Source organism: Bombina bombina, chromosome 4 (assembly GCF_027579735.1).
Source record: "Bombina bombina isolate aBomBom1 chromosome 4, aBomBom1.pri, whole genome shotgun sequence".
NCBI lineage: Eukaryota > Metazoa > Chordata > Amphibia > Anura > Bombinatoridae > Bombina > Bombina bombina.
In genome coordinates, this window is record NC_069502.1 from 406,250,756 (window position 1) to 406,263,434 (window position 12,679).

The 12,679-nt window shown below is 37.6% G+C and overlaps 1 protein-coding gene across 1 annotated transcript; it reads left to right on the forward strand.

The window, feature by feature from the left end:
• The first annotated feature begins 10,090 nt into the window (after positions 1-10,090).
• LOC128656346 (probable ATP-dependent RNA helicase DDX5) lies at positions 10,091-12,392 on the forward strand. The gene is given in 2 exon segments (XM_053710197.1): positions 10,091-11,163; positions 11,166-12,392. Coding segments are annotated over 2 exon segments (1,848 nt in total). The 5' UTR covers positions 10,091-10,241; the 3' UTR covers positions 12,092-12,392.
• Positions 12,393-12,679: the final 287 nt, after the last annotated feature.

Below are 12,679 nucleotides of genomic sequence, written 5' to 3' on the forward strand. Positions count from 1 at the left end.
AGATACACTGCACCGGTGTAGAATGCATTAACTCTAACACTCACATTCAATTTTATACTGAATTATTTCTCATATTTATTATGGTGGATCCATAGAAGCAGAATGCTGGTTTTGTAATAAAACTGCATGTACACAACTAACTATTGTAGCAACATTACTATGAGCACCGTATGCAGGTATTGATCTGTTCAAAATATAGTAAAGTTCTGATGATTATAGTAACGTTGCTACAATAGTTAGTTGTGTACATGCAGTTTTATTACAAAACCAGCATTCTGCTTCTATGGATCCACCATAATAAATATGATTGGGCATGTGTGTGCATATAGCAGCTGGCGGTGTTATTGTTTGACTGACAGATGTGTGGACCTATGTTTACATCCAAAATTGTCTACAGTAATGTACAAAATGCACATTTCAGTGTATTACAATAACAACAATGTGGATTATTTATATCTGACACATCATTTATGGCACTGAATTAGAAAATATATGTGCATGGATTTATAATAATACAATATAACAATGATTACAATATAACAATGAAAATGTACTTAAAATGTGGAAATATGAGTCTGTGTGCATGTGTATATATATATATATATATATATATATATATATATATATATATATATATATATATATACTGTGTATATGTGTGTGTGTGTGTATATATAAATATATATACAGGGAGTGCAGAATTATTAGGCAAATTAGTATTTTGACCACATAATCCTCTTTATGCATGTTGTCTTACTCCAAGCTGTATAGGCTCGAAAGCCTACTACCAATTAAGCATATTAGGTGATGTGCATCTCTGTAATGAGAAGGGGTGTGGTCTAATGACATCAACACCCTATATCAGGTGTGCATAATTATTAGGCAACTTCCTTTCCTTTGGCAAAATGGGTCAAAAGAAGGACTTGACAGGCTCAGAAAAGTCAAAAATAGTGAGATATCTTGCAGAGGGATGCAGCACTCTTAAAATTGCAAAGCTTCTGAAGCGTGATCATCGAACAATCAAGCGTTTCATTCAAAATAGTCAACAGGGTCGCAAGAAGCGTGTGGAAAAACCAAGGCGCAAAATAACTGCCCATGAACTGAGAAAAGTCAAGCTTGCAGCTGCCAAGATGCCACTTGCCACCAGTTTGGCCATATTTCAGAGCTGCAACATCACTGGAGTGCCCAAAAGCACAAGGTGTGCAATACTCAGAGACATGGCCAAGGTAAGAAAGGCTGAAAGACGACCACCACTGAACAAGACACACAAGCTGAAACATCAAGACTGGGCCAAGAAATATCTCAAGACTGATTTTTCTAAGGTTTTATGGACTGATGAAATGAGAGTGAGTCTTGATGGGCCAGATGGATGGGCCCGTGGCTGGATTGGTAAAGGGCAGAGAGCTCCAGTCCGACTCAGACGCCAGCAAGGTGGAGGTGGAGTACTGGTTTGGGCTGGTATCATCAAAGATGAGCTTGTGGGGGCCTTTTCGGGTTGAGGATGGAGTCAAGCTCAACTCCCAGTCCTACTGCCAGTTTCTGGAAGACACCTTCTTCAAGCAGTGGTACAGGAAGAAGTCTGCATCCTTCAAGAAAAACATGATTTTCATGCAGGACAATGCTCCATCCCACGCGTCCAAGTACTCCACAGCGTGGCTGGCAAGAAAGGGTATAAAAGAAGAAAATCTAATGACATGGCCTCCTTGTTCACCTGATCTGAACCCCATTGAGAACCTGTGGTCCATCATCAAATGTGAGATTTACAAGGAGGGAAAACAGTACACCTCTCTGAACAGTGTCTGGGAGGCTGTGGTTGCTGCTGCATGCAATGTTGATGGTGAACAGATCAAAACAGACAGAATCCATGGATGGCGGGCTTTTGAGTGTCCTTGCAAAGAAAGGTGGCTATATTGGTCACTGATTTGTTTTTGTTTTGTTTTTGAATGTCAGAAATGTATATTTGTGAATGTTAAGATGTTATATTGGTTTCACTGGTAAAAATAAATAATTGAAATGGGTATATATTTGTTTTTTGTTAAGTTGCCTAATAATTATGCACAGTAATAGTCACCTGCACACACATATATCCCCCTAAAATAGCTATAACTAAAAACAAACTAAAAACTACTTCCAAAACTATTCAGCTTTGATATGAATGAGTATTTTTGGGTTCATTGAGAACATGGTTGTTGTTCAATAATAAAATTAATCCTCAAAAATACAACTTGCCTAATAATTCTGCACTCCCTGTATATATATATATATATATATATATATATATATATATATATATATATATATATATATATATACACACACACACACACATGTGTAATACGTGAAATACATACAACATGTCAATACACCACTTCTATATCTGTAAATGTGATTGAGAAGAACAATTATTTCATGTAAAATATGATATACACATAAATGCATAGGTAAATAAAAGCATGTAAACAGATACACACTTGTGTAGCATATGTACAGTTATACTACTGTATATAGATAAACATGGGTGGTTGTGTAAACATTCAGTGACTGTATCCTAAAATTCTGTGCTTGTAGTCCCACCAGCTGCTTCTGAATATGAATGCTCCAATGTTTCTTCCTTTGTTTCATTTTATAACTATTGGTTCCCCATACAAATGTACTGTTTCCCTAATCAATATGCTCGCTCTCCCAAAGTTGTGTTTGCAATCTGAGATGAAGCCAAACTATTGTGCTATTTTAACTTGCTATTATTGTAATAAACATAGCATATGGATGGAGCTCACATCCTGGCTGCTGTACATATACATATTTATATAAATGTATTTAGTTTTTTTTTAGTGGTATGATTTAGTGGTGAAAATTATTAGTGCCCCCCCCCAGATTTGACTGTGGTATCTTATGTGCCCCCCTATATATTGTTCCTAGAGTCGCCACTGATTCCAATGGACATTAAATTCCCTATGGAAGCAAATAAAGATCTAATTACCTTTTTGGATCTAGAGATTGCCCAAGAGAATGGGGGAGTGTACACTAAACTCTATCGAAAACCCACAGATACCAATGGGTATCTACATGCCCAGAGTGGACATCATGGGAAGTGGATACGAAACATTCTTCTTGGGCAGTTTCAAAGGGCCAAGATTTTATGAAGGAGTCAGAAACCATTAACAATAGATTTTTGGCAAAAGGCTATCCTGAAGGTATGGTTAAAGTGGCATTTGAGAAAGTAGAGAAGATGGATAGGAATACCCTCCTCAATAAGACACAAAGAATAACGTATGAAGAGAAAGATCAGAAACGAGAAGTACAGCTAGTAACAAAATATAATAGAGGTCTAAGAAAATTGAGGGAGCAGTTAAGAAATTTTGGCCTATCCTCATGCAAGACCCTATCCTTAAAGATACACTAGTTGACAGAGGACAGGTAGTTTTCAAGAGAAATATGAATTTAAGAAATCGCATCAGTCCCAGTTTGTTAAAAGTAGAAACAGAAATGAATTGGTTAAACAAAGCATCTTGTGGCTTCTATAGATGCGGAAGAACAGGTTGCACTTGTTGTGAACACATAGACAAAAATAATAAACACTTTGGAGAAGAAGGAAATGAATTTGCATTTAAAATTAAAGTCCTAATGAATTGCAAAACTAAGTATGTCGTTTACATGTTGAAATGCCCATGTAATAGGCTCTATATAGGACGTACCAAACGCCCCGTGAAGATAAGGTTTAGTGAACATTTGAGGAACATAGAAAATGGGTTGACGACACATTGGTTGTCGGCCCATTTCTCTGAAGTTCATAATAAAGATAAGATAGGGCTTAGTATTAGGGCTATTGAATGTGTAAAGGACGAGATTAGGGGGGGCAACAGGTTGCTAAAACTCAGGCAACGTGAGATCTACTGGATCCATAAGTTGGGGACTATGGAGCCAGTGGGTCTCAATAGAGATATTGATCTAGCAGCATTTATAGAAGAATAGTGGATATGTTATATTAATTATAAGCAGTTTTTTAGGAATTAACTATTTTTTAAATTTATGAAATGACCATTTTTTAACAGTAATTATTTAGCAGAAATATTTAGTTGATGTTTTTATGGTGATAGCAACATATTAGTTTTTAGTGATTAAGAAGATAATAAATTTATTTTTAAACAATATTTTTATATCTCTAATTGATTGTATAACATTTGATTATTTATCTAACTGATATATATATATATGAATTGGTATTGCATGTTTTTGGGTTTATTATTGTCTAATTTAAATGTGCTTTCATACAAATTAATTTATGTTTAAATATAAGTAGGTAATGTTTTTTAAGGATGAAACAGGTTTTTAAACATGATCGAAAAATGGTTTAACAAAGTGAATGTGTTAATACAATAATTGACCATATGTATAGGAAGAAGTGAAAAAAGACTATCATCACATCCCCCTAATCTTTGACATAAGCTGATGTGACAGGTTAAGTGACTGCTGAACCTTACGATTATCAACAAAAGTCACACAGCATAAAAAGGGGAATCCAAGGAGGAGTGGGCATAAGCCTCTGACGAAGCGGGAGGAGTCCCACGAAACACGTAAGGCCACGCCCACACGCACACGTAGAGTTACGCTGTATCCCTCTAGGTCAGGAGAAACCGTTGCCGGCAACACGGGTTGACCTACCGTATGAGGGAATTGCTTGTTTGAAGGACTGTAACTTGTATCCCGACTTCCTGCAATAAGCACTGGGACTGGACGGTCACAGACAGGCTAGCCAGGAGGGAGAAACAGGACACTGTGACATTGTATAGTATCACCTATACAACACGCTATATACATACCTCATATTGTTTTAGGTTTTACTTGTGAGTTTGTTTTTTGCTTATAATAAATTATAATTTTTTAATCAGACATACTGCACTATGATTTTTTCACTGCTTTCTTCCTTGCGCTCCATGTTTACCTTTTTCTAGCTACAACCTCATCGCTATCACACCAGTGATTAAGAAGGAGCTGCATAAGAAAAGAGAATTGTTTTCTATTCTGGACATTGCAATATAAGTATTTAAAGGGACACTACCTGCAATAAAGTAGGAACATTTTCTTTATTATTTGTTTATTTTTCATTTACATTTTTATATTTCATTGTATGCTCTAATATCCATTGGAATTAATTTGCAATTTATATACACTTTTATGTTTATTATGAAATATGTTTAGGATATTGCTTATTTAGTGGTTTTCTAAGATATATGTGTTTGGCGCTTTTCAAAGTGTTTGTTTGTATGTATAAGAATCTTATATACTCTCCAAACACTCCCGCTGCCCTTCCCAAAATGGTACCCTGTCCGGTTACAAAAACATATCAACTCATTCATCTGGGGACAAAGCCCAGGATAAGCAAAGATAGCATGTATAGAGCAGCCACAAATGGAAGGTTAGTCTGAAATGCAGGGGAGACCTATCTGGAAGCCATCACACTACAAAGGGTTCTAGATTGGCATGGAGCGAGAGACATGAAAGCATGGGTGGCCATGGACTCCCATATACTACAAGTACCCATGGTGGGCGCCCTGTGCTGGGTTCCAAAAAGATTTAAGACCCTCACAATGCCTAGAAGTAGATATCCAAAAAACATACTTTCCACTCATGGGATGCAATAGTATCACAAAAACAACACATCACAGGCACAAGATCTCCCGTTTTTCCCATTCCCAATAACACAGAGCTAATTGGAGACTTTGGCAGAGGCTACCATATATATTAATATATTATACAAACAGGCAAAAAAGGCAAAAATGATGGTTATTGCAACATATTGTAGCCAAGTAACAAATATATATAATATGTGGAAACACATAAATAATCTTAAGTAAACCATTCAAAAAAGCATTTACAGAAACAAAATACTTAGCATAAAGATGACTTCAGGATCAAAGTAATTCATACATCATATTGAAAAAAAACATGCTGGAATGCAATATGGCAGAAAAATCTAAAAGTCCAAAAGAGAAAAAGAGAGAAAAAGAAAGAAATAGGTACATAATTACCAAAAAATTAGCAAAGATATATCATGTAAACAGCCCCTACTACATTATGGGTTTTACATATATAACAATTAATCTAAGGTGATTAAAGCAAAGTCCCCATATATCAATAAAAGGATGACCAGTTGATTTCCCTATTCATCCCCTTAGGTTCCAAAGTATCCAACTTAAAAATCCAAAATGTTTCACGTTGTTTAAAGGGCCACTAAACCCCAAATTTTTTTTTCACGATTCAGATAGAAAATACAATTTTAAACAACATTCCAATTTACTTATACTATCTAATTTGCTGCAATCTTTAGATATCCTTTGTTAAAGAAATAGCAATGCACATTGGTGAGCCAATCACACAAGGCATCTATGTGCATCTACCAATCAGAAGCTACTGAGCCTATCTAGAGCCTATCTAGATATACTTTTCAGGAAAGAATATCAAGAGAATGAAGCAAATTAGATAATTGAAGTAAATTAGAAAGTTGTTTAAAATGGTATTCTTTATCTAAATCATGAAAGAAAAAATTTGGGTTTAATGTCCCTTTAAGTAATAGTTCTCTATTACCACCCTGCCTAGGGGTCTTGATATGTTCAATAATTTGGAACCAAAGTTGATTAATCTGGTGTCCGGCAGATATAAAATGATGGACAACTGGAGCAGCAAGGATTCCACATCTTATATTACTTTTGTGTTCAGTGATGCGATCACCAATGCGCCTAGTAGGGGCCCACCCACATGGGAACTTAATAAGGTAAACCACATAACTGGTATTGCATGTAAAATAATCCCTATATTTGAATTTATAACCAGTTTGGGGATGAAGAAAATATGGACTCTTAGTAATAGAACTACAGTTGCTACAACCCAAACAAGGAAAAAACCCAAAACTTTTCTTGGTAATATAACCTTGTTGACTAACCTTGCCAGTACCAATGTCCGCTCTAATAAGCTTGTCTCTCAAGTTCTTACTGCGTTTATAGGCGGGCATAGGGAACTGGCAAAATTCCTCTATATCTGGATTGCATCTCTGAAGGATACCCCAATGCCGCCGAATGATTCTTGATATCATATTACTTCATATTAAAATTCAGAGACAAATGTGATTCTGTTATCACATTTTAAAGATTTAGGTTGCAACAAAGATTCTCTCTGGGTATGAATTACTTCATTAATGGTTTTGGAGATGAGATCATTCGGATAGCCTTGCTGCAAAAATGTGTTCCCCATCTCAACTAATCTAATCTGTGATGTAGCCTCATCATCCACAATGCGCTTTACCCTTAGCATTTGGCTACGAGGGAGTGATTTAATAAAAGAAGGATGATGCGCACTATCATAGCACAATAAACTATTTCTGTCTGTAGCCTTCCTAAAGATATCAGTTGAAAAACCACAACCCACTTTAGTGATGGAAACGTCAAGAAAATCAATTCTCACTTCACTGCTTGTTAATTTAAATTCAATATTTGTTGTGGAGAGATTCAAATCAGACACAAAGGACTCAAGGGCCCCAACGTTCCCCAGCCAGACCCCAAAAATATCGTCAATGTAGCGCCATCAGGTGGTGCCACACTGAAATAACATGGGGTGTTCAAAAACAAATTTTTCTTCAAACGAATTTATATAAATGTTGGCATAATTGGGGACGACGTTGGAGCCCATAGCGGTCCCCTGTAGCTGTAGATAAAAGCTATCCTCAAACAGAAAATAGTTATTATATAAGATGACCTCAAGTAACTCTAGTAGTATAAAAAAGATCTTGACATGAGAAAAATAACTTGCCGTATATAGGGCATTACCTACAGCACCCAGCCCACTTGAGTGGGAAATGAAAGTATATAGACTCGTGACGTCTAGACTGAATAAGATAAACTTATCAGTCTGCAATTGTAAATCTTTCAATTTCACCAAAAAATCATTTGTATCCTTAATGAAAGTGCATGACTGCTCCACCAAAGGCCTTAGTATCCTGTCCAAATATATAGCCACATTGGAAAAGACAGAATTTGTTCCAGCCACAATTGGGCGGCCTGGTGGAGCAGTTATGGACTTATGGATATTAGGCAAGACATAAAAGACTGGAGTTATTGGGTCCTTGACTTGTAGAAATGTTGCAGTTTTAGAATCAATTATGTTATATTTTAATGCAACATTAACACTGAGCTGAATTTCCTTACCTATTTTGAATAACGGATTACATGTCATCATGCTATAAACATTACTCATGCTCAATTGCTGATAAACTTCATTCTTATAATCACTTTTATTCAAAACCACTGTGGCTCCGCCCTTATCAGTTTGTTTCAGTATAAGGTCATTGTTATTCTTAAGATTCTTTAATGCTAGTCTATCTGCTGATGTAAAGTTGACAGATCTATTTTTACCTTTTAAGTTATAACTCTTTATATGTGTTTGTAACTTATCAAGATCAGACAAAATCAGCTTCTCAAAAGTTTCCACACAGGATGTGTGTTGTGTGGATAAAAAGCACCTAAATCTTTAATATTAAGGGAATTATTAGTGGATTGAATACCCTTTACCTCCTGTATACCTGAAGGAAAAATAGTGTTAGTAGCCCTTTTAACTTTGGGTAATGAAGGCAAATTAGTCAGTATAGTCTCTCTTGTAAATGAGGTAGCATGGCACAATTTAAGTCTAATGTTCCGAAAGAAACGATAAATGTCCTTTCTTAAATTAAAGAAGTCACAGTCAGTGAGAGGACAAAATGATAAACCTTTTTGCGAGACTGTAGATTCACTCTCACTCAGTGGATAGTCAGAAATATTTACCACTATGTTTTGTTGTGAGAGCGTGTTGCCCTCCGTGGCTGAGACGTGTCCATCTGCTGGGGTCTCTGATGTGCTTTGTTGTGAACAGACTTTTTGTGAGCAGCGGTGCTTGCGGCCTCCTTCCCCTCGCTGTGGGAAAAATCCATCGAATCCGAGCTGCTGCCTGATGAACTGCCATGGCGTTGTTGTTGTCTTCGTCTGCTAAAACCGGAAGTGACGTTACGCTCCCATTCTTGAGGGTCATAGATCCAACGATAGACCCTATTGGATGAATAGTCTTGTACATCCCTGTTGAACTTTATTCTTTTACGCTCTTCAATAGTTTTACGAAGATCAGCCAGCATATTCCGATTTTCCAATCCTCCAAAATCAGCTTGTCAAAGGCTTCTATCGGTAACGATTGACGAATTTCCTCTTGCAGCTTTGCAATCGACTCCTTTAACACATCGATCTCCTTCTGGAGATATTCTACAGTAAGTACGATAATATCAATTGAGCACTTGTTCAAGATGTACTCGGATCCCAGGTAGGTGCAACTGGTACAGCAGGATTCAGGTAACAAGGTAGGTACAAGGTTGTTGCAACACCATACAGGAGAGCTGAAAGCAGATAAAAGGTAAGAACAAGGTTGTCTGCTCAATACCTCAGCCACCACTGCTGCAGAAGATAAGTGCTTGTCGCTGCGGCATGGTCAAGTAAGTACTAAGTACCTAACATAAACTCATCTCACTCATGCAATTAATACTTCTCTTGTGTAAGACCGCTGCTCCTTAACCTCTCCACCATCTAAAAGGTGATTGACAGCCCCTGCTAGTGACCAATTAGCCGCCAGTGAGCAGGGGGCAGCATTTGCACTAACATTTCTTGTGAAATTTTGTGCAATCATAAATGCGGACAGCGTAAGCTGTCTGCATTTAGCAATGTCCAGAGGACATGATTAACTATAGCGAATCATGTCCGCTCGACACATGATAAATCAAGCCCTAAAAGTTTAGACTTATTGTGTCAATATTTATGTTGAAATAATTTTTATTGAGTTCACATAAAGAAGAGAAAATAAATCTAAAGAGAAACAATCCCAAAAAAAGGATGAATACAGGCAAATAAGTTTGTGGTTTACAAAATCAATACTGATTATTCCTAACCGTCATACACAAACCTTCAGATACATTATTTCTTAATCAGGAATTCTAGTAAAAAGTTGGGATGTTCCCTTAAAAATGTATGGCATAGTATATAGATATGATTGTTAAACTATATCCCATCTCCCCTTCCTGCGACATCCCCTCCCCATACGTCCTCTTTCTACAGGTTCTCCTTGTAACACCCTTAAATCCCTTTTTACTTCGATCACTCAGTATTTAAGTATACCTGAACACCAAGTTTTCACATTTAATTTGGTTATTACCGACCGCCAACATTATTCCTAAAATGCCTGGATACAACTATAGAGATCGCGGTCGTGACAGAGGTGGTGCACCTCGCTTTGGAGGTAGTAGAGGTGGTCCCTCTGGCAAATTTGGAAATCCTGGCAAGTTTGGAAATCCTGGTGATAGGCTTATGAAGAAGAAATGGAACCTGGATGAACTCCCAAAGTTTGAAAAAAACTTCTATCAAGAAGCTCCAGATCTGTCAAGGCGTACACTGCAAGAAGTTGAACAGTATAGAAGAAGTAAGGAGGTCACTGTTAGAGGTCGCAACTGTCCTAAACCTCTTCTGGCTTTCCATGAAGCAGACTTTCCAGCAAACATCATGGAAGTTATTAAGCGACAGAACTTCACTGAACCAACTCCAATCCAAAGCCAGGGTTGGCCAGTAGCTCTCAGTGGCCTGGATATGGTTGGTGTTGCCATGACTGGATCTGGAAAAACACTTTCTTACTTGCTCCCTGGAATTGTCCACATAAATCATCAACCTTTCCTGCAACGAGGGGATGGGCCAATTCTCCTGGTGCTGGCACCAACTAGAGAATTGGCTCAACAAGTACAGCAAGTCGCAGCAGAATATGGTAGAGCTTGTCGTTTGAAGTCCACCTGTATTTATGGAGGAGCTTCTAAAGGGCCACAAATTCGTGACTTGGAAAGAGGTGTTGAAATATGCATTGCTACACCTGGCCGGTTAATTGACTTCTTGGAAGCTGGAAAAACCAATTTGAACAGATGTACATACCTGGTGCTTGATGAAGCTGACAGAATGCTTGATATGGGTTTTGAACCACAGATTAGAAAAATAGTTGATCAGATACGGCCGGATCGCCAAACCCTCATGTGGAGTGCAACATGGCCCAAAGAAGTGAGACAGCTTGCAGAGGACTTGTTAAAAGACTACATTCACATTAACATTGGTGCCCTGGAAGTGCAAATCACAACATCCTTCAGATTGTAGATGTTTGTAATGACGGGGAAAAAGATGACAAGCTTGTTCGTCTGATGGAAGAAATAATGAGTGAAAAAGAAAACAAGACCATAGTATTTGTAGAAACAAAGAGGCGATGTGACGAACTTAGACACCGGTTAAGAAGAGATGGATGGCCTGCAATGGGAATCCATGGTGACAAAAGTCAATAGGAACGTGACTGGGTTTTAAATGAGTTCAAACATGGAAAATCACCTATCCTGATTGCTACTGATGTTGCTTCTAGAGGTCTAGATGTAGAAGATGTGAAATTTGTCATCAATTATGACTATCCTAACTCCTCTGAGGACTATATCCATCGCATTGGAAGAACAGGCCGCAGTAGCAAAACGGGCACAGCATATACCTTCTTTACACCCAACAACATAAAACAAGTAAACGACCTGGTGTCTGTACTTAGAGAAGCAAATCAAACTATCAACCCAAAGCTGCTTCAGCTTGTTGAGGACAGAGGGCGCTTCAGAGGCAGAGGCATGAATGATCGTCGTGACAGATACTCTACAGGCAAGCGGGGTGGGTGGGATAATAGGGAAAATTATGACCGTGGGTTCGTTGGCAAAAGAGACTTTAACAAGCCAAATGGCTTTGGAAATCACAATTTTGGAAACAACAACTCCTTCAGCAATGGATATGGTACAAATACAACGCAGACAGGTTTCAGAGCTGGTAACCAGACTGGCACACAACCTGGTACATTCCAAAATGGATTTAACGCCCCTCAACAACCACCACAACCACAACAGTTTCCAACCATGCAGAATGGGATGAACCAACAAGCATATGGTTATCCAACTGCACCTGTCAATACACAGGCTGGCCCAATGGTAGGTTATCCAATGACCAACACATACCCTCCTCCCCAGTAACATGTTAAGTAAATGTATTTTATTTTGTTTATTTTTCCATTCTTGCTCTTTATATTGTGTTACAATGACAGGATAGTTATTTAAGTCTCTTCAGAAAATGCAGAAATGACTGCCGTGCAGCAACGACTATGGCGCACTTTCACTATTTAAGTTGACTTTCTCTACATTCCTGAAGCAATTTTAGTTTTTTGTACTAGAAAATGCAGCCAGTGTTTTCACAAGTAAATGTACAGTAAGTTGAAGTACTGTATCGGAGGCAACGCATGGCCTTCTAATAAAGATCATTTAACTGAAAAAAAAACTATATCCCATCAACTTTACTTCGATCTTTCCCTAGGTCTATTGAGAAAGAGAAAAAGGGCAAAATAGTATTAAAGAGATTATATAAGAAAAAAAAGAAAGAAGTAAAATAGATGCTTATCTTATCTTTCTAGATGATTGAGTTTCTTTGCCAGACCACCGGATCCTACTCTCCATCTTATTTCTCGCTGAGTGAATTCCCGTTCCCCACTATCATCTTCAAATGCTCTCATTTAGTTGCTATTCTGTTGTATTGTACATTATCCAATAAAACCATGTTTTTTGAAC